This window comes from Protopterus annectens, chromosome 8.part1 (assembly GCF_019279795.1).
Source record: "Protopterus annectens isolate FY-2018-M chromosome 8.part1, PAN1.0, whole genome shotgun sequence".
In the NCBI taxonomy this organism is placed as follows: Eukaryota; Metazoa; Chordata; order Ceratodontiformes; family Protopteridae; genus Protopterus; species Protopterus annectens.
This window is the reverse complement of record NC_056742.1, coordinates 407,441,220-407,462,786: the sequence shown is the minus strand read 5'-3', so window position 1 is coordinate 407,462,786 and position 21,567 is coordinate 407,441,220. Positions and strand designations below refer to the sequence as shown.

Sequence of the window (21,567 nt, the reverse complement as noted above, 5' to 3'; positions counted from 1 at the left end):
AATGGGGTACTTAGCTTTATTGAAGACTTTGGATCTGAAATTCAACTTCGAAAATCTCAGGAGTCGGCCAACCGGCACTTGCGAACTGCTTCTGCTTCGGGCACTGCGCGGCAAGAAAGACTGAAGAAAATGGCGTCGGATGCATATTATATATCCCTGGCGCACTGACATCAGGGAAGAAGCGACAGCAACCGACGCCGGACCAAGACTTTGGAACTCTGGCCGACTGCGGGACCGCCTGACGGCAGGATAACCCAAGTGTGATGACTGCAGCAGTGTAACACGATGAACATCTAAGCAGTTCAACAATAACAATCATAACCTTAATCATAATACAACTACTACTAAAAAAGCATACAAACAGAATAATACCTAAAAACCTACCTACCCTAACATGACACTACAGTTCTAACACACTACAATAACTTATTGCTACAAAGTACTAGAGGGGAAAAAATGCATAAAACACTACTAAGAAACTGTAAAGGAGGCAAAATCCAAAGTAGCAAATAAACAAAAAGGATACTTATACACAAAACTCGCATACCACACACTGATTGCAACTGTGACAAACATGATCTGAGGAAAGACAGCAGGGAGTTATGAATAAAGAATGCAGAGCTCCAGGACACAAGAATCTGAAGGTAAATGCATCAAATCAGAAATGGATCTGATAAGCCACAGGTTGTGATGGACAAAATATTCATTGGATCAGCTACTTGCTTTAGTTTTTCAACTAAATGTGTGTATTTAATGTGTCAGCTCACTCAGTTATCCAGTGCACCACAATACTGCTGGCATATTCCTAGGTAAGCTACTTGCACAACTAGTGAGACATGGCACACACACAGCACACCTTCTGATGCTTTAGTTAAAAATGTGCTAATGCGGGGACAAGAACACACTTTAAGAGATGGTCTTTTCTGACCACATCCAAGATTCCTCTGTTGTGGGTGATGTCCACTATATAAGACAAAGCAAATGAACAGGCTTCCCATGGTCAATTATGGCCAGTGTTTATGACTGCTGTGGCATTCCTTGTGAAGCCTATATCTTACAGAACTCTGCAAAGGTGATGAAGGGGATACAATTGCCTGATGCTATGGTTATCTCCACTGTCTTAAAAAAAAAGACAGCCTCTTCTTCTTATAAAGGTGGGCTAGCCTAGCTGAAGAGGGCAATGCATGATACTTTTACAGTACAGAAAGACTTTCCCATTTTCTGAAGCTCCTTTCCATAGTATGAATGCTCAACAAAGCAGATGTCACCCTGGAAAGGGACATCAAGCACAGCTTAATGAAGTTAATCTTGAAAAGAAGATGACATCAGCCACACTACAAAGTGCAGAAGTACACCAACATTTACTACTTTGGCCACTGTGTCACCAAAATGGTACATTTAGCTATGTGGAGTCCAACAGAACAGGGTACAACAAGGATCTTTTCCAGTGTCTCCTTGATCCCAGAAATACAACTCAAACATCATTTCTAGTACTAGATCTGCTAAAGAGGCGTAGAAGTGGGATATCTGAGATAGATAATTATGCACTGTGAGACCTAACGTGAAAAAGATAATTTCTCTTGCCCAACCTGTCCACAGCTTTTGATACAGAGTCCACTGACAGTTTAGAAAGATGTTGTAAGCTCTGCAATTGACATGCTTTCTCAGCACATCATTCCATTCAGCTCAAAGTCTATATACACAGCCTTCCTTCTGGGAGCCAAATACACCAGATCATGACAGTAAGACTGCAAAAACTGCATCGCTAAGGACAGGGTCAAGAAGTGGAATGACCCACGGCTCCTCTACCTTATTCTAAAGGCACTGGATGAGCTTCTTAGTCGAAAGAAGAGAGACCACTGCCCAATGCATGAAAAACTACATAAGCTGGAGGGCATCTCTTAAGGAAGGGTAATCCAGAAAAGCATATATAACAGGAGCTAAATCATTATTCTTATTTGCCTCAGAGACAGTGAACTCATTCCCTAAAATTCCTCAGAGGAAGAGGATGACACTACAGAAGAAGAAGGTGTTCCGCTGTTGTGTCTATGAAGTACTAATGGTATGCTTTTGTTCTGAACTTGGCACTGGAGAAGCAACAGGTGGGAAGGTAGATGCAAGCAGGACAGTATGCACTAGCTAAAGGCACACTAGTGATAAGACTGTGCACAGCTCGGCACCAGTATCATCTGACAATCTCAAATCATGTGTTCTGTGACCCACACAGTGTGATAAGCCTGTGCACAGCCCCACACCAGTATAATCTGACAGTCTCAAATCATGAGTTTCATGACCCACACCGTCATCAAAAAAAACAAATACTGCAAAACTCCAACATTAAAGGCAAGACTATGGATCATCAAGTATGAAGGACTTGTGGAAGTCTCACTGCTGATTCTGACCTAGAAGGAGGAAGAAAACTATACCTCGCTCTTCACAGTCAAGTTCAACCTTTGGGTCATGACCAGAAGACATAAGGGACTGTTCCAAGAGACACATGACAGTCACCTGTTCAACCACATATTGAGCAATGCTCACTTTCATGTGCTGAATCTTTGAGTGGGTATTGTCTCAATAATCACTCACACATCAGTAAGCTTACAATATGGAAACATAGCTCCTCATTAGTTTTGGGACTTTTGTCCACCTGAAAGGATCCAGGGGCCACTAAGGTGCTATACTATGCAGACGTTGGCCAGGACCTGGCCTCCTGTTCTCTTATGTTCTCTACTGTCTCTGGCTAATGCACAGAACCATGTGTATGGGGGTCCTCTTGGGGTCCTCGTTTACTTCTATGGTCACCCTTCTCCACTGCAGCCAAACATCTTTGCACGTAAAAGACTTCCCCCTGGGAATAAAGCTCACTGTACCTGATTCCCATTGGAAGCAGAACTAACCAAAATTGCCCCATTCCCCAGTGTGGCTGCATCTTTACTGCCACATTTAAGTAAGGGTGGTGGGAGCAAAGTCGTCCCATAAAGGTTGAGTTGAGCCCCCTGGAAAAACCGTTAAATTTGCATGGTAAACATTCAATGAGCTGTGTTTGGATGATGAGAATTAGCTTACCATCAAGAATCCTTCTGCTTTTACCTTGCGTAAGAAGGTGGACTGAAATGACAGTTTTGCAAAACCTGATTTGCTTTACATCCCCAAACAACAAATACAACTCCTATACGAGTACTAGGTGCAGGCACACTTCATGGCATTTTAGGTATCAAAACACTTGGACGTTCCAAAGGAAAATATTAAAGATCAAAATTTGAACTGAAAAATCAGCTTGAAAGAATTAAGGGAACAAAGGGCCAAGAAAACACCCCTGTTGCGGTAGAACAATGACAAGGCATATGTCAGAAGACACAACATCTGGTCAGGCACAGAAGCGAATGACATTTACAGAAACTTTGTTGATGTCATTTTTGTTTACATTTTTGTGAAATGCAACATCTTCCAATACGTACTGCATACCACGGACGTATTCCTTCTTGTTCACCACCACCACCACAGATCCCCCCTTATCCGCTTTCATAATTTTAACGTGTCTGCTATAACTGAGTTCTTTTAAACTCTCTCTCTCTAAAGCAATTAATTAAAATGTTTTTATGATTTTTTTTTTGTTTGTTTAAAAATGCCCTAATGTTCTTTTCACAACATTCTTCAAAAGCTTTAATGGTGGGGTGCAAAAGTGGATTAAAAGTGCCTGGGGTGACAAAAATTTCCCCTTTCTGATAAAACGTTGCCCTTGAATAAAACTTTTAAATTTAACTTTCTAGTGTAACCCTTCAAGTCTATAACAGTCTCCACTAGTTCCAATCCAGCAGTGGGAATGAAGGAGAAACCTTTCTGTAAAACTCTGGTTTCCACTTCTGTTAAAGTCTTTCCTGATAAACTGAAAATTCTGTAATTAAAAGGTATTATCTTTTGATCGGTAAAACTGTTGAAAACGTTGGTGGGGAGACATTTCAAAAGGTGCAAGTCTACTTCTGCCCACGTCCTCCGAGCAAATGTTCCATGTGTTGTGGGAACATAATGGTTTCTTTCTAATCATTGTCTGTTGACTCTGGTTTCTTTTCTTTTTTGTTTTAATCTCCTGGGTAAAGACAATCTCTGTGTACTGCGGACTTGTCCTCAATGTACGTTTTTTTCTACTCATTATTATCCATAGTTCCGTTCGTCATTGGTAGAATCAGTAGAGGCTATGTACAAGGACCCAATGACTCAATTATGAACAGTGGTCGGCCTCATACAGGGGTCCCCAGTGGGAGTGGGTGTGCACCAGGGTTCAGCTCTGTGCAGCTCTTAGCTCACTGCTATTCATGCTGGTGATGGGTTACATTAACAAACAGGTCAGAGAGAACAGATCAACAATGTTGCTGTATGCAGAAAATGTGGCATTACAGACAGACTGAGTAAGAACTTCGGCAAAGGATAGGGGAATGGAGTGCAAAACTGAAGGCACATGGGATGAAACTAAGCACAGATAAAACAGTGGTAGTGGCAGTGAATTGGAGAAATCAGAAGAAGCTGAGAATTGAGACAGAATGGAAGATAGTGGAACAGATAAATAACTTCAAGTATCTGGGACGGGTGGCTGAGGAGAAGTGAAGTTTGAATGAAGAGGTCAAAGCTACAATCAGAGGGGCTGCAGCCAACTGACAGAGTATCAGGTGTAGTGTATGACAGATGAATGCCAAAGAAGCTGAAAAGTAAGGAATACAAGACAGTGGTGCAACCGGTACAACTGAAGACAAACCAAAAGGAACCGCAAACTGAAGAAATGAAACAAGTGGATGCTTTATCTACTAAAATGGATTTGTGGGAACAGCGGAGTCAGACTATGCGAGATACCAACGAGTTGGTTGCTACCCCAGTGCAAAACCATGAAGGTTTGCCGCATCCTGAGTCGCCGAATAACATGGGGAACACTATGAATGTGTCAGCTCATATTAATGTTTCCCCTAATGGTCAACATGGGTAATGTTAGCCAGATTCCTGGTGCCTCAGGGCTTATTGGGGCTCCTGTTTCTTCTTTTTCAGACTGGTTAAATGGTGGTTTTTCGTTTTCCATCAACCACAACAAGCAGGCAGGAGAACCGGCTGGAGGTAACGTAATTTACCCTAATTGCATCGCTGATGACTTAAAAGCATTCGATTTTAAATTAGTTAAAATAAAGAAATTACAATTAGAAATTGGGTATTTCAAGGAGTGTATTCAACAACGGATTATTCCAAAAGGCCTTAGAAGGTGGCAATATCCTACAGGCCTTAAGAACATTTCACTATTTCACACAGAACTGATCCAATTATTCGATAAGCAAGGTTTTGAATTATTAGAGTTAATGATTAAGCATTATAATAACTGGATAGACATTTTACTTAAAGAAGTTACCGACCTGGACAACAAAATTAAAGCAGATGGTAACTTCAACAGGTATCAATTTGATTACAACAGAATTTTTTCCAGTACAGACCAGTATATGCTGAAATTAAAAAGTACAAAGACTAAAAAAATATCACGCGACAAACTGGCATATGCCAATGGTATAGCGTATCCTTGTCCCCCCCCATTTCACAAACATGGGTGCCTAATAGGGGGTATCAAGGCACTTTGGAGCACCTGGGGACAGAACAAGATGTTGAGTCCATTTACGAGGACCATGCTACCCCTAATAACAGTAAGAATGACAATGCTGACCCTTCCGGACTTGGGAGGAGTGATAGGCTTATGAATCATAATAGGGGGAACAAAACAACAATGCAGGTAACCCTGCAGGTACTACCCATTATACAAATTTTCAGATGAAAAGGAACACGGGGGCAGTGCCAAAACAGGCATATGTACGAACAAGAAATCCAACAAACGGAAACGCTAGTAACTGGCCCCAAGATTGTATTCAGTTCCTCTGGAGATTTCAAGATCTATAACTATTCATCTTTGACCATTAACCCAGATCTGGCGCAGAAAGGAATTACACTATAAATGTCATTTCTACATTTAATTTAGAGAGCTCAGAGATCTTCAGCATCTTGAAGAAAAACTGGGTGTATATTATCAATGATTTGAACATGCCCAATAAATTTGTCATTACTCCAAGGGTAACATATAGGAAGGGGTACAACTTAAAATGCCTCTTGAAAAACAAAATATTGTTAAATACTAGAATGATAGGGATGTTCAAATGTGAAAATTGCAATTTCTGTAAGTATATGGATGCGGGCAATAGTTTCACAGTGCGCGAAGCTAAGCACAGATTGCATAAAAAATTTAACTGTAATTCCAGGATGGTCATTTACCTACCTAAATGCCAAATGTTTACAGCATTTTATGTAGGTAAGACTGAACGACGTTTCAGGGATAGGGTGTATGAGCACCAATATGCTATAAAAAAAACTGAATGCCATGAATGCTTTGGCATTTCCGTTTAAAATGTGTAGTTTTTCTTGTATTTTCATGCTTTTAAATGAAAATAGGTGGGGGGCTTTGCCCCCCCCCCCAACTATAACAACTCTAGGGTCGCACAACATTGGGGAGGGGGCAAATCCCTGTTAAGTGCTTTGAATACTGGTTGTCGACCAAATGAGCTGTCGACCAAATGAATTTCGATCAAATGGTGTGTCGATCATATGACCCATATATATATATATATATATATATATATATATATATATATATTTACATGCATATACACTCACACACACACACACACACACACACACGTGTATACAGCGCAGGCATACAGATACATATATATGTATATTATATTATATATATATATATATATATATGTATATATATGTGTGTGTGTGTGTATATATATATATATATATATATATATATATATATATATATATATATATATATATATATATATATATATATATATATATATATATATATATATATATATGTATATACACACACACACACACACACACACACACACACACACACACACACACACACACACACACACACACACACACACACACACAGCAAAGGGTTCTCCATTTCAATTCCTTCTGTGCAGAGTCTACATGTCCTGCCTGTATTTGTGTGCATTTTCCCAGGGTGCTCCATTTTCCACCCACATCCCAAAGTCATGCAGTAGGTGAACAACTGTGGCAGGGCTAGCCACCTGACAATGTGAACACTGGCTCTAGAAGACTGACATTGTTGAAGTGACACCCCCAGCGCATGTGCATAAATGGGTAAAAGGGGTTGTGGATGGTTGGACGTGTTTATATCTATATATCTAAATCTATGGGTTCTGTTGGTTTGGTTGACAAGGAGTTTGGTCAACATCCATTTAATCAACTGCATTTGGTCTACTATACAGACAGTTGACAGGTGTGTGAGACTGACAGCCACTGGGGTGGGGAATATTCCCTTTCTCTGGAGACTGTGAGATTTCGACATTAGTATATTTAATTAGCAGGGGGTACACAATGTTTTAAAGTTGCATGCACCGAGGATCTTTCTAGTTGGGCAGAAATGCTCAAAACTCGACTTATTGAACAAAAAAAAAGAAAATACAATAAACATTAGATGTTATGTAGTCCAATCTCGCCTACATTCTTACCCGCAAACCTCGGCTCCGACTCGGCCATACTCTAGCTCGAAGTCTTTCAATTGGCTGGGCTAAGAAGGTGTCCCATGCTGCACTGCTCCCTTTCCCCAGATCTCGTTTGCTGCTCGTATAGCTCGGACATGGTCTCACTCTTGGCTGTGGCTAAGTACCTTTTTTGTCTTTGACAGTTTTTGCTTCAAAAACAAAAAGTTATTTTCATAGCTGTGTGTTGTGTGTGTGTACTATCTAACCCTTGGTAAAAAAAAAAAATTGTTGTTTCTGGTATTATTGTCTTTTGTGGTGTCCCGCTAACTGTTTCCCCTACGGGCTAGGCCCATTTCAGTTAGAGGACCTAGTCCGCCCCTTCTTCAGTGTTTCTTGTTAGTTTAGTAGGTACCTATCCTTCGGGCTAGGACCGTTTAAATTTTAGGACCTAGTCTTTCCTTGTGTTTCCTGTTGAGACCGATTAAGTTAGAGGTCTTGTGTATTTGTCTGTTGTGGTTTGCTTAGTTCCCGCGCTTTATATATATTAACGGTTGACTGTTATTAACAGTTGGTTTTTCTTTCATCATGTCTAAGGATACGAAAGAGCATAAGCCCTCGGGCTTTAAGAAGTGCTCTAAATGTGATTGTAAGATGTCCATCACTGATGGACATTCTGTCTGTGTTTATTGTCTGGGGGCTATTCACCTCCAGGAATCTTGTACTTTTTGCCATGCATTTAGCCTGTGTGTTCTTCAGGAGAGGAAGAACAAACTAATTTTGAAAGGACTTTTGAAACCCTCCTTCGAGGAGGATTTGGGAAGGGGTTCTAGCTTTAAGTCCTCTCCCTCTAAGGCTAAAACTTCTAAGGCAAAAAAGCATTCTCAGGCTCCATCTGTATCCTCGGAGCCTCCGGAGAAAGTAGTGAAATCTTCTGTGGCATCCTCGGCTCCACTGTCCTCAGAGCCGCAGGAAGTTAGTATATTGACCGAATCTGCTTTGGCTCCAAGTCCCTCGGAGCCGATTACAGAGGTGATAGTTCGGAGCAGGACTCCTGATTTTAGGCCGTCTCTCCTCCTCATAGGTCTCCTTTGGAGAGGAGGTCTAGAACTCCTTCCTTATCTTCTAGGTCCTCCAGGACTCTTTCAGATGTGGATGTAGATAGAGTGGTGCAGAGACTTCTCCAGTCACCGATTCTGGCAAAATTGTTTTTGGCTCCAGCCCAGTCGGCTCCGGAGCCTGTGACCCAACCAGCGTCGATACTACTCCTCCGTTCGAATCTCAGCTTTCGGAGCCGGAGTGGTCGGAGCCGTCAGATGTCCCTAGGTCAGCTCCGATGGCCATCCTGGCTTATCGCTCCGGCTTCAGCTCCGACCCTGTCGGCTCCGTCCACGGGGTCCAGGACTCATGGTTCCTCGGTCAGACCTGAGGGGGAGGCCTTGGGTTGCTTTTCGGCTCCTAGCTTCCCTCTCGGTGCTTCGGCTCGGGGAAGCCTGACCCCATCGGCTTCGGACCTTGTCCCTTCTGCTCCGAGGTCTTCCACGGCTGGTCGATCTTCAGAGCCGGGGGGACCAGCTTTCGAGGCCATGCGGAGCGCACTGGCCAGGTCCTCAGCGACATCATTTAGCACTGACACTCTATCCCCTCCAGCTCCGGTGTGGGTCTCTGATCGCCCTCTATCTTTCGACAGCGTAGACCCAAGGCCTCAAGATACTCCCATGAGTGGTCCCCTTATTTCTGAGGGCTCCTCAGTGTTTTTGTCTGAAAAGCCACCCAGAAAAAGAACGTGCAAGTGGAAGCACATTGACTCCCAAGATGAGTCCCTCATGTCAGACACCGACCTCGAGGAATTGGAGGGGTCCCCCAAGTCATCCTCCGAGGATGTCTCTTTCTCTGACATCCTGGAAATTTTGAAGTAGAGGGGTGACTGGCCCTCCAAAGCTCCCTCCGAGGAGGAGTCGGCATTCCTGTATGCCTTTGGGGCTAAGCCCTCTGCCTCCTGGGTGTCTCCACCCTTCGACGAGCTTTTAGATCTGGTTTGTCGAAGGGTGTGGAAAACCCCCGACTCTGTGGAATCAGTCCCCAGGAGACCCAACAAATTCTTGTTGAATTCTGTCAAAGAGTTTCTATCCAAGGGAGTTCCTGTAGATGCCATGGTGGTGGCAGCGGCCACCAAGAAGGAACTGGCTGAGTGTTCGTCTACCATCCATCCTCCAAACAAGGAGTCTAGGACCATGGACCGGTACGGGAAGCGTATGTTTTCTTCAGCGGCCTTTACACTGCGGTCACTGAATTACTTATCTCATTTTACACGGCTCCAAAGAGATCTCCTGAAAGAGCTTGGAGATACTCTGCAGGGTAACGTTTCTGATGCGGTAGCTCAGAAGGTCAATGCTCAGATGTCTACCCTCAACTCTACTGCCAACTCCTCCATGAGGCAGATATCTTATGCAGCCGAAGGAGCAGGTAGGGCAGCGAGTTCAGGAGTTGCTCTTAGGAGACACTCCTGGATGAGCCTCTGTAATTTCACGGAGGCGTTCAAGTCTATGTTCACCAACGCCCCGTTTGATGGTTACTCCTTATTCGGAACCAAGGTGAAGGATAATCTCACTAGGTGCGAACAAGAGGGAAAAACTCTGTCTGCTGTGGGAGTCCATTTTTCCCTACCCTCTAGGCCTTATCCCAAGACCCAGAGGGTTGGGAAGATGTGGTTCAAAAAAATCACAGAGATTTTTTCATGACGCACAAGGCGAGTCCCCCTCCAGAGGCAGGAGAGGGGGTGGTAATTCTGGTAGATGCCGCCCTAGGGGCAGAAGAGGCCTGCGTAACCAGGGAGACCGCGATTCCTTTTGTGGTTCTCCCTACCAGCGCTCCTGATGGGAGGCCCGACTGTGCATTTCCGGAGCTAGTTGGGGGTCGCATTTCACTATACGCAGAGGCCTGGCAAAGTATAACTCAGGACCAATAGGTATTAAAAATAACTTTCAGAAGATATCGCATTCCCTTCTCTTCAGCTCCCCCTCCGATCAAAAAAATCCTTGATGTTCCACCCAATCAAAGGGATTCCGCAGTTTCAGAGGTTTTAAAGCTGCTAGAAAAAGGAGCCATCCAGCCTGTCCCCTTAGACTAGATCAGAGACTTACTCCAGATTCTTTTTGGTGCCATAAAGAACAGGGGACCTGAGACCCATTTTGGATCTCAGCAGATTGAACACCCATGTAAAGAAGTCCAAGCTCCAAATGATCACGTTGCAATCTATTCTCCCGTTGTAGGGAAAAGAAGTGTGGATGTGCTCCATCGACCTCAAGGATGCTTACTACCATATAAAGATGGACAGAGCATCCAGAAGTCATTTACACTTCCGGCTGGGAGCCAGTCATTTTCAATTTCGCGCCCTGCCCTTTGGTCTCACCACAGCCCCCAGGGTGTTCACCAAATGCATGGCAGTGGTAACGGCTCACTTGAGACGTCAGGGATTCCAAGTGTTTCCATACCTGGATGACTGGCTCCTTTCTGCCACCACCAGGCATCTACTCCTACAAACCAGAGATGCCACAATCAATCTGTGTCAACAATTAGGCATAACTCTAAATTGGGAAAAGTCTGCCTTGTTGCCCTCGCATGAGGGCGTTCTTACCAAGAGAAAGGATTCAAAGTTTACAACACCAGATGTACACATTACTCCCTTTGAGAAGAGTGAAGGCAAGATTGATCCTCAAATTGTTGGGCACGATGGCTGCTACAATTATGCTGGTTCCTTTGGTGAGGCTACATATGAGGCTCCTTCAATGGCTACTCTTCGCCCAGTGGTCACTGCAACATCTTCCTCTTTCTCATCTCATAATAATCACAGACAGGTGCAAACAGGATCTACACTGGTGGCTTCACACCAGCAACCTCAACGCGGGAAAACTCTTCGTTCCGTCCCCTCCGGTTGCCACAGTGACCACAGACGCCTCCCAGATATGGTGGGTGGGTGGGGGGGGCATTATCTAGGCAGGAAAATCCATGGCACGTGGCAGGAACACGAGATGCATCTGCATATCAATGTCCTGGAGATGAGAGCAGTGCTACTAGCATTGCAAGCACTTCCGAGCTTTCTTCCTCTCGGGACAATTGCGATCCACACAGACAATATGTCGGTGGTATGGTATCTAAACAAATAGGGAGGAACCAAGTCACATCACCTTTGCAGAGAGGCCATGCGAGTGTGGCAGTGGGCAGTGGCTTCCCAACATTTTCATGTAGCAATGCACATTCCGGGGAAGTCTAATGTGATTGCCAACAGGTTGAGCAGAGCGATTCTGATGCCTCACGAGTGGTCCCTGAACTATCAGGTTGCGGAGAAGATTTTCTGCAGGTGGGGTCAGCCTTGCTGTGACCTATTTGCCAGCCCCCTCAATACCAAATGCAGCAGCTACTTCACCCTTATTCTCCCTCAGGGGGAGACACCCTGGGACGCTGTAGTTCACGATTGGCCCTCCGGTCTACTGTATGCCTTCCCTCCTGTTCCTCAAAGGTTATTCAGAAAGCGCAATCTTTGGGAAGCGGAATGATTCTGATTGCTCCACACTGGCCTCGTCAAATTTGGTTCCACTTCCTCCATCCTTACCTAGTGGACGCCCCCTGGATTCTGGACCCTCAACCAGATTTGCTAACTCATATGTCAGGGCAGCTCCATCCCTCTCTTCAGACCCTCTGGCTGACAGCCTGGCTCCTCCACTTCCATCATTAGTCAGGCTTCATCATTTTTCACCGGAAGTGGTTTATATTCTGCATTCTTCCCATAAGCCTTCCACCAGAAAAAATCCATTCCAGCAAATGGAAGAGATTTTCCATTTGGGCGCATGCAAGACAAATTGATCATTATACAGCTCCAATTTCGTCAGTCCTGGAGATCCCCTCCATGCTTTTCAACCAAGGATCAGCGGCTGCAACTATTAAAGTCCAGTTGGCGGCTATTTCCACTTTTCATGTCACTGATGAGCCTAGTCTCATGGCACACAGACTTTGTAAGGCATTCCTGAAGGGCACTATGCTGCTTCACCCTCCAGTTTTTGAACCAGTTATGCCTTGGGACTTAAATTTTGTTCTACAATATCTCACTTCACCCCCCTTCGAGCCTGCAACCACTTATGATTTAAAATATTTGACTTGGAAGACAATCTTTTAGTAGCCATCACTTCAGCCAAACGTGTCTCGCAGCTTCAAGCCTTATCAGTTCGACCACCTTACTTGATTTTTCATAAGGACAGGGTTTCTCTCAGACCTAACCCTTCCTTCCTACCTAAAGTGGCTTCCGTCAGTAATCTAAACCAATCCATTGAACTACCTGTATTCTTTCCAGAGTTCTCGAACAAGGCAGAATTTAGATTTCATCAGCTGGATGTGCACAGACAATTACGATTTTATTTATATAGAACGAAGGATCTCAGAAAATCGGATCAGTTGTTTATCTCATTTTCAGAAAACAGGATAGGGTCTCCTGTTTCCAAAGTCACTTTGTCCAGATGGACTTCCAGTTGTATTTCATTCATTTATGCTTCAGGTGGGCAAGGATTTATCATTTCGAGTGAAGGCTCATTCTACCTGATCTGTGTCTACATCTACAGCTTTTCAGGCCCTGGATGATATTTGTGCTGCGGCTACATGGGCATCTCCTCACACCTTTATTACTCACTGCAAGTTGGATTTGGTGTCCAGAGGCAGGTCTTCCTTTGGTTCCACAGTGCTCAGGAGTATTTTCCACTGAGCCTCCCAGGATTCAGGTGCTGGGGATGCTGTCCCACGGGTAAGAATGTAGGCGAGATTGGACTACATAACATCAAGTAGTTATGTACTCACCATAGCGTTTGATGTATGTAGTCCATCTCACCTCACATTCTTACATACCCCCCCTCCTTCCCCCATCCTGGAGGACGTATGGGTTAGGTATGGTTTCAAATTCCTTTCTGGTTAGTATGTTCTTCCTTCTCTATATGTTGTTGTGTGTGGAGGAGTGAATGATTAGCTTGCAGCAAACAAGATCTGGGGAAAGGGAGCAGTGCAGCATGGGATACCTTCTTAACCCAGCCAATTGAAAGACTTCAAGCTAGAGTATGGCAGAGTCAGAACCGAGGTTTAGCTCCAAACCCACGGGTAAGAATGTGAGGTGAGATGGACTACATACATCAAACATTATGGTGAGTACATAACTTCTTGTTTTTGTGAAGGGGGCAATAGCCTAGTACCTACCTATGAACCTATAGGGTATCAGCCCAAGGGCCTACGTAAGCCTAGCCAGCAAGGTACCATAGCTTACGCCACCCAAGAAAGTTATTTTCCTGTGCCACTGTCCAGCAGAGACACAGAAGTGATCCCCGGGGTGTATTTCCTAGTTCCCATCCACTCCAAGATTTTTCTTGAAGAGTGCTAATGAAAAACTTTGCTTGACATAGACATGGGTAGCTTGTTCCAGAGTATAGAAAGTCTCTGGGACAGGAATCTATCCCTCCAGCGTGTCCTGCTTATTGTGGTGATAAGGTTTGGGTCCCTAGAGCATGTAGCTCGGAGGAATTGGGATTTCTTTAGGTGTAGCATGTCCAACAGCTCTGGGTTTGACACAGCTTTATATGTTAGGCAGAGATCACCTCGGAGTAGGCGATATGCTACGGAGTAAAACTGGAGTTTTTTGAGGCAGTCAGTGTAGGGCATTTGTTTGAGGCCAGTAATCCTCTTTGTGAGGTACTTCTGTGGCCTTTCCAGCTGCTGCAGATGTCTTGTGAGGTACATTCCAAAAGGGATACTGTACTCTATAATGGGTCTAAGCAGTTTCGAGTAGAGGGGAACAATGACCTCTTTTTTCCTGGATGAGAACCCTTTTATGATGAGGTATGCTACGTAGAAGGACTTCCTGACTACTGTGGCGATGTGACTATCAAAGGAGAGACTACTGTCCACCTGGGTCCCAAGGTCTCTTATCAAGCATTCGGTGTTAAGTAGATTGCTGTCTATGTGGTAGTTCATGGGTACAGAGTTTTTGCCAAAGGGGATGACACTGCACTTTTTGGCATTGAGCTTGAGGCCATGGCTCTGACACCAGGCATCTGTCTCAGTGAGGCCCTTCTGTAGGACTGTCCACATCATTTGGGTACTTGACTATAGCTCCTAGTTTGCAGTCATCTGCGAACTTCATTAGCCAGAGGCCTTCTGTGTTAGTCTATACTTCAGAGAAGTAGATACCAAACAGGAGAAGTCCCAGGACGGAACCCTGTGGTACTCCACTTGTCACTGCTTTGAGGTCAGATTTGCAGTCTGCAACTTTTGCAGTGTGGGTTCTGTCAGTGAGCCAGTTGGCAACCCACCTTGTGACGTAGGGATTTATACCTAGTTTAGTGAGTTTAGCTATAATTCCAGAATGGGGGATGGTGTTGAAAGCCTTGGCGAGGTCAAGATAGGCTGTGTGAACCACCTTACCCTCATCCATGGCTTTGGTGACTGCCTCAAAGAGGTCAATCAGGTTCAGGAGGCATGATCTGCCTTTCACAAACCCAAACTGGGTGGGATCCAGAGTTTGGAGGTTACCAATGTCTTTGTTTATGAGTTCCATGATGATACGTTCCATGGTCTTGCAGACCAGGCTCGTCAGGCTAATAGGTCGATAGTTCCCGGGATCAGTGGTGGCTCCCCCTTTGTGGAGTGGGATAACTGTTGCTGTGCGCCATTCAGTGGGCACAAAGCCTGATGTGAGGCTATTACTGAACATAGTGCTTAAGTGGGGAGCCAGTTTGTTCTGAAGTTCGTGTAAAACACAGCCTGGGATGTTGTCCGGTCCCATGGATGCTGTGTTTTTGGCTTTAGAGAGTGCAGCTTTTTCCTGCGTAGTTGTGATTACAGGGACTCTGCATTCTTCCTGTATAGATATGGGCCCTTTAGGGGGTGAGGGGGGGGGGGGTAAAGTTAACACTGAACCGATCTGCCAGGATGTTGGCAGTATCAGTTGGTTCTGTAATTTTCGTGCCTTTGTGCTGTAACTCAGAGCAGATCTGGGTGTTGTCATCTAGATTCTTGACATAGTTATAGAATGCTTTGTGGTTGTTCTTGGATTTAGTGGCGATTTTGTTTTCGTAGCTAGCTTTGTAGGATCTTATAAGGGATCTCAGCTTCTTACTGAAGCTGACCAGGGAGCTCCTCCACTCATGGGATTTTACTCTCTTTTGCAACAGTTTCTTCCTTCTGTTCTACAGTTTGCTTATGGCAGGGGACCACCAGATTGGCTTCCTTTTTTTGGAGGATAGCATCTTGGTTCTGTGTGGGATAGCACGATCCATGCACTCGTGTAAGTACTTATACCCTCAGCAACTTTTATAAACCAACTCAGAGGTCATACTTCAGTAAGAAACTTCAATGTGGTGTACCAGCTTTTTTCTGTTCAACCAGACAAAAACACTCAACCAATCCAATTACACTCACTTTACATATATTTTATATGTATTATCTATCTATATACTGGCTTTCCTATGTGATTGTGCTACTACATCTCCTGAACAGCTTTAGTAAGAAAATGTAATGTCGCAATGAGTTTCACCACAATGTATTATACTGAACTGTGCAAACTAGCAGTGTACATTTGGGGTGATTTTCCTCTCTTCTTCACTGTAGTGTGACCATGGAATTAGTATGTATTACTTTGGGAAGGTGCAGTAAGGCTTGCTCGCCTGAAACAAATAAGATAAGGTTTTTAATTTTTTTTTGGCTCACCATTTTGCTATGCAATTTGCAACGAATAGTGAGCCAAATAATCAACACTCACATTCGTGTAGGGAAACCATACATAAGAAATTTTCCTGAAAGACAATTTTGCTGAACCTCAAATGACTGAATTTAAATGTCTGAAAGACACTTTTACCGGAAGACCTTTTATTTGAATTCCAAACAGAAACGTCATACAGTGAAATTTATCCAACTAAAAATGTTTAATTTTTTTTTTTTTTTTCAGGGTGGGGGCAAGTCCCCTGCACCTTCCACAAATGCACATAAACAAACAAACAAAAAAGTGCACACACATCTTTGGTCACATGGAAACCTCAATTCAGCGTAGGTTTCACACACTTTCTCCAAAGTGGATACTTCATTTTAAAACAAGCTCCAGACAATAATTTAAGACAAATTCCAAAAACAGATTTCTGCTATGCCAAACATGAATTACACTTGCAAAATCTTGTTTAGTCATCTTTCACAAATATACCTCCCTTCTGTCTCCATGATACAAAGAAATGAAGCCATGACTCTCATCCAGCACATCAAGGTTTCAGTAGCAGGTAAAGGTACTTGGATGGTAGGGACAGAATAACCAGCCAATGTCAACTCCCCCATCCTGGAAAAGGCGTGTGGTCCACGCTCCACAAGCATAAATGTCTGAGAGCTCAAACATGAAAAAGAGGGCACACCCCTCTAGCTGGGATTACAGACTGGTGGTACACTCTCTAGTGTTTCAGACTGTGATGACAGACTTATTCACACCTGCCTACACAAGGAAGATAAACAGTCAAATAACAAAAATTTCTGAACCCTTCACATCTACAAAAGACACAGATTCTCTCTGAACTGAGGAACCAATGGGATGCTAAGTGAAAGAAGCTTAGCACTCCCCCCCCCTTATTTTTAAATGTAGCTGAAAGACTGAATCAAACCTTCACCTAGTTCTTTTGACAATGTGCCACTACATTTACAAAACAAATATGTGTGTGTGTGTGTGTGTGTGTGTGTGTGTGTGTGTGTGTGTGTGTGTGTGTGTGTGTGTGTGTGTGTGTGTGTGTGTGTGCCTGTTCTTAAGCAGATTATTCTTCCTCAGATGCAAAACACTTTGAGCAGTTTATTCGTACAAAGATGACTTCCAAATATATGAAATACTAAAAAGCATTTTTAAGAAACGCTCAACCATTTACCTGAGGTATATTTTTAGAGGCCAAAATTTGTAGCAAGGACCGTACTGCACTACTTATGGCTTCCAAGAATTCTTCTTGTTTCAGAATCTCTGTTAAAGATAAAATATGCATAATTACACTGCTGTGAATTCCCAGTACTTTCAGCAACAGGACAAGGTATAGTAAAGCCAGGAGAAGAAAGACATTAAACTACAGAAACTTACAATACTATTTTGGAACCTGTACCACAAGGGGGCAGCACTGCACAGCAGATTTCTCAAAGCCTGTATTCTGCTGTACACAGTGGGCTTTTTTTAATATCAAACAAAAAATACTAATCTCATGTGCAAGTGGTTTCACTTTTCTCACAAACCTACTCCAGCAGACAAGAAACTAAATGATACAGATGTGCCTCCACTGAGAGGTAGAAATATGCAGAATGTAATGCAAACTGAAGAGGCAAACATTCCCTATAAACTAAACAGAAAGGAAAACACGCAGAGTAAGGGCAAATATTTCAGATTCAGTGCTGCAGGGTTTTTTTTTGTACACTTCTCTTTTTAAGGTGTACCTCAGTTTACAGGTGAAATGGCACTCACTCTGGAAACACAGACTACTCCAAAATAAAATGTTTCCCAGTCCAAAATGCTTAGAACAGATGCCCAAGAAGAAAATGACAGCTTTTGACTATACACACCTCTGCTGACAAGGTTTTGTCTTCGCACTTTAAAATCATACCTATATTTTCCATAGTCGTCCTTCTAAGAAAAAAGCATCTTTTAATTTTAGGACAGTAATCACCACCTGCACAGATCTTTGACCCCAAGAAAATAGACTTGTCATTGCCTCCACCTCTTCCCATCTGTTTACAAAGAATTCATACGGCCAGAAGAAATATAAATATTTTTTAAAAAACCTTTTTTGAATTAACATTTGTGACATAAGCAAACTTAACATTTATATAAAAGTAAACAAATCATATTACCAAGTTCACCTTTACAAACATTACACATAACGTATATTCTTCAATATAATATAATCAATCCAACGTTACAAAAATTGTTAAATTCTTTTTTCTTAAACCTCACTCCTCCTCCAAAACATTTTTCTGCATGTATTGTTCCCACAATTATCATTTTTTTCTATGTCATTTACACCTACCCTTTCGTAAAGATCCCACTTCCTGTTATTTTAACTCCGTTACAAAATTCACTACTTCAAGTATGGCTGGTTTAGACTTTGATTTCCATTTTCTAGTAATTTCTTTTTTTGGTAGCCGCCAGAATTAAACTTAACAAGGCCTTAATATGCCTAGCCAATTCAGATCCTGTATCCCAGCTCAAAAAAACTATTTCCTTAGCTCGCCCAGTATTACTGACAAGAGTAGTCTGTAGGGAATTTTTTAAAGTCTGTCAACTCATTACACTCCAAAAACATGCCACGAGGTACCTCCTTCCCAGTCATACCTCCAACATTTGTCATCTATTTGAGAAAAAACTCTTTGGAGTCTGCTCAGAGTATAAAAGTACCTATGTAAATAATGCCATGCAAAAATCCCAAATCTTCCACAGTTGGATGCACATTGGGAACCATAAATATACCCTCCCATCTTTAATTGTGCTTTGTGAACTGCTGATCTAATCTCTCTTTCCAAACTTTTCATTCCACCTTGGATTGATTCCTGTGGATATGCCCTACTAACTCACCCTTTTTTAACAGCAGCTTCTTTTCGAGATTTAACTAAAACCTTGAACAAGTGCAGGTCTTGCACATAGGATTCCCCTATCCCTGTGTCTTTAGCCTACACTCTGATATCAATCTCTGATAGGAAATGTGGTCTCTAGCCTGCAGTCCAAATGTCTTCTTGGCCTCCTTCCATTCTATTACCTTTCCCTCTATAACTATTTGTTACCAATACCTTGGTTCCTCTGCCAGGTTCCTCCAGTGAATTCCAGCCCCCTCTTGCCTATTCTCTGTACCCCTAATTGCAGTCATTCCTATTAGCAGAACCTCCTTTCCCCATTCCTGTGTTGCCTTAATTTAGTATACTTTTTGCTACTTTATGAATATAATATTCTGTAGGACCATTATTCTCCTAAAGGATTAGCATCCAAAATCCCACTCTCTCCTTACTAATTGAATTTCCCCCCAATTCATCATCATCGCTTTCTACTTTGTTTGAATTGTAGCTTTCTATTCATGCTGTATATAAGAGTCTTAACTGTGCAGCTCTAAAATATCCCTTCAAATCAGGTAATCTTAAACAACATTGCTCTACAGGAAAGATCAACTTATCCCGTTTGACTCGTGCACTCTTACCCACAGAGATAAAATCTTTCAACTCTAATTCCTAGCCACAACTTCTCCTCTGGTCAAATAAACATATGCCTGACCTGTGTATAAACCTCAAGGTACTAAAAACATTTTACAGCTTATAGCTTGCTATCCATATCAATAGGCAAGAGCTTCCAGTTTCTCAGATTTTGTATCATCTTTTTAGTCTATCCCCCCATAACCTTAGCTGCCATAACCGAATACTTTTTCACTCATACTCCTAAATACTTCATAAATATGGGTATTGCTGAACCAATTAATGTTTGGGTACATAGTTTAAATCTATGGCCTTTGTTTTAGCATAATTAATTTTGTATCCCAAAAAACCTGGAACTATCTTAGAATGTTCCACAACACTGACATGTCATTTTCCGGTTTTATCAGGAACAAAGTAATATTGTCTGCAAACAAAGTCACCTTTTCCTGATTGCCATACCAATTATACCCTTGAATTTCTGACTCCCTTATTTTCTTTGCCCATGGTTCTAAACATATCGCAAACGACAAATGGAAAAGAAAACACCCCTGCCTGGTTCCTCTGTTCAGACACAATTTACTAGAAAGGAACCCTCCTACTTTGATTTTTGCCTCCAATCCCCCACACAATAACAAGGTTAATTAGAATGATGTATCACAGAATGCAAATGCTCCTACTGCCTTACTCATATATAATCCCAGCTTACGCTGTCGAATGCTTTCTCTAAGGCAAGACCCAGCAACAGCAGAGGTGTTTTCGGACATTCTGCTTCCCTCTGAATCATCATTATTGTTCTATTAATGTTGTCAAATATTTGCCTCCCCTGTACAAAACCAAACTGATCCACATCTGTCAATTTTGGTAACACCTTTGCCACTCTTTTAATCATTCTAGACAAACACTTTATAATCATGGTTTAAAATGGAAATGTGCCTACACGAAGCTGGGTCTGAGGGATCTTTACCATCTTTAGGTATTACAGTCACTGCAGCTTTTTTCCAGAATGTAAATACTTCTTTTAAAATACTGTTAAACAAAACCTTCCAGATCTTTATTACTTTTTTCCTTATAGCTTCCAAACTTCCACCGGAATAACAGGTATTCCTGGACACTTTCCAGACGATTGGTTATACATCACCATTTTTATCTCATCTCCTCATATCTTAACTTTTAATTGTTGAGCCTCATTTACCTCTAACCTTGGCGTTTATTCAAGTATTCCTTAAATATTTCCATTTGTGCTTTTTCTTGATTTCCCCATTTCTCTGCTTTAAACATGTTTTCATAAAATTTCCAAAATGTATCTAATCCCGCTACAGGATCACTTGTTTTACTTTTCTTATTAAAGGATCCCTCAGTTTGGCAATAACCCTTTTTTCTTTCTATTGCCTAAATCATTGTGCCAAAATTTTTTGTGCTCTGGGGTTACTACCAAAACATAGTTGCTTAAGAGCAATCTTTCTAAACTCATGCATATTATCGAAGGTATTCCTTTATTTTCCCTTTAGCACTCTGCAGATGTGGCTCTTTTTGGTTCTGCAAGATCCAACTTATTCGGCATTACTTTAACCTTTGTCAGTCCCTCTAAATAATTCATGTTTCTTCGAAACCTTCTCTTTTTTACTTTTATTTCTACCCTATTTTTAAACTCACTTTAATTTTATCCCACTCATTAGCTGTAACATCTGGAGTACTTTCCATCTTCCCTAATAACTCCTGAATTATTTCTATTATCCATTCCTTAAATTCCTCTCTTTTTAACAACTGAGTGTGGAAGCACCATTGCCCCACATTTACTTCACTA

General features: G+C 42.5%; 1 protein-coding gene across 2 annotated transcripts in view; it reads right to left on the bottom strand.

Moving 5' to 3' along the window:
- Window positions 1-21,567, bottom strand: part of HEATR3 (HEAT repeat containing 3) — a 603,471-nt gene that overhangs the window by 90,307 nt on the left and 491,597 nt on the right. For both annotated transcript variants that reach the window (XM_044081978.1, XM_044081979.1), the window contains one exon: window positions 17,474-17,562. In XM_044081978.1, coding sequence (XP_043937913.1) covers window positions 17,474-17,562 — 89 coding nt within the window. The remainder of the gene's footprint in view (window positions 1-17,473; window positions 17,563-21,567) is intronic.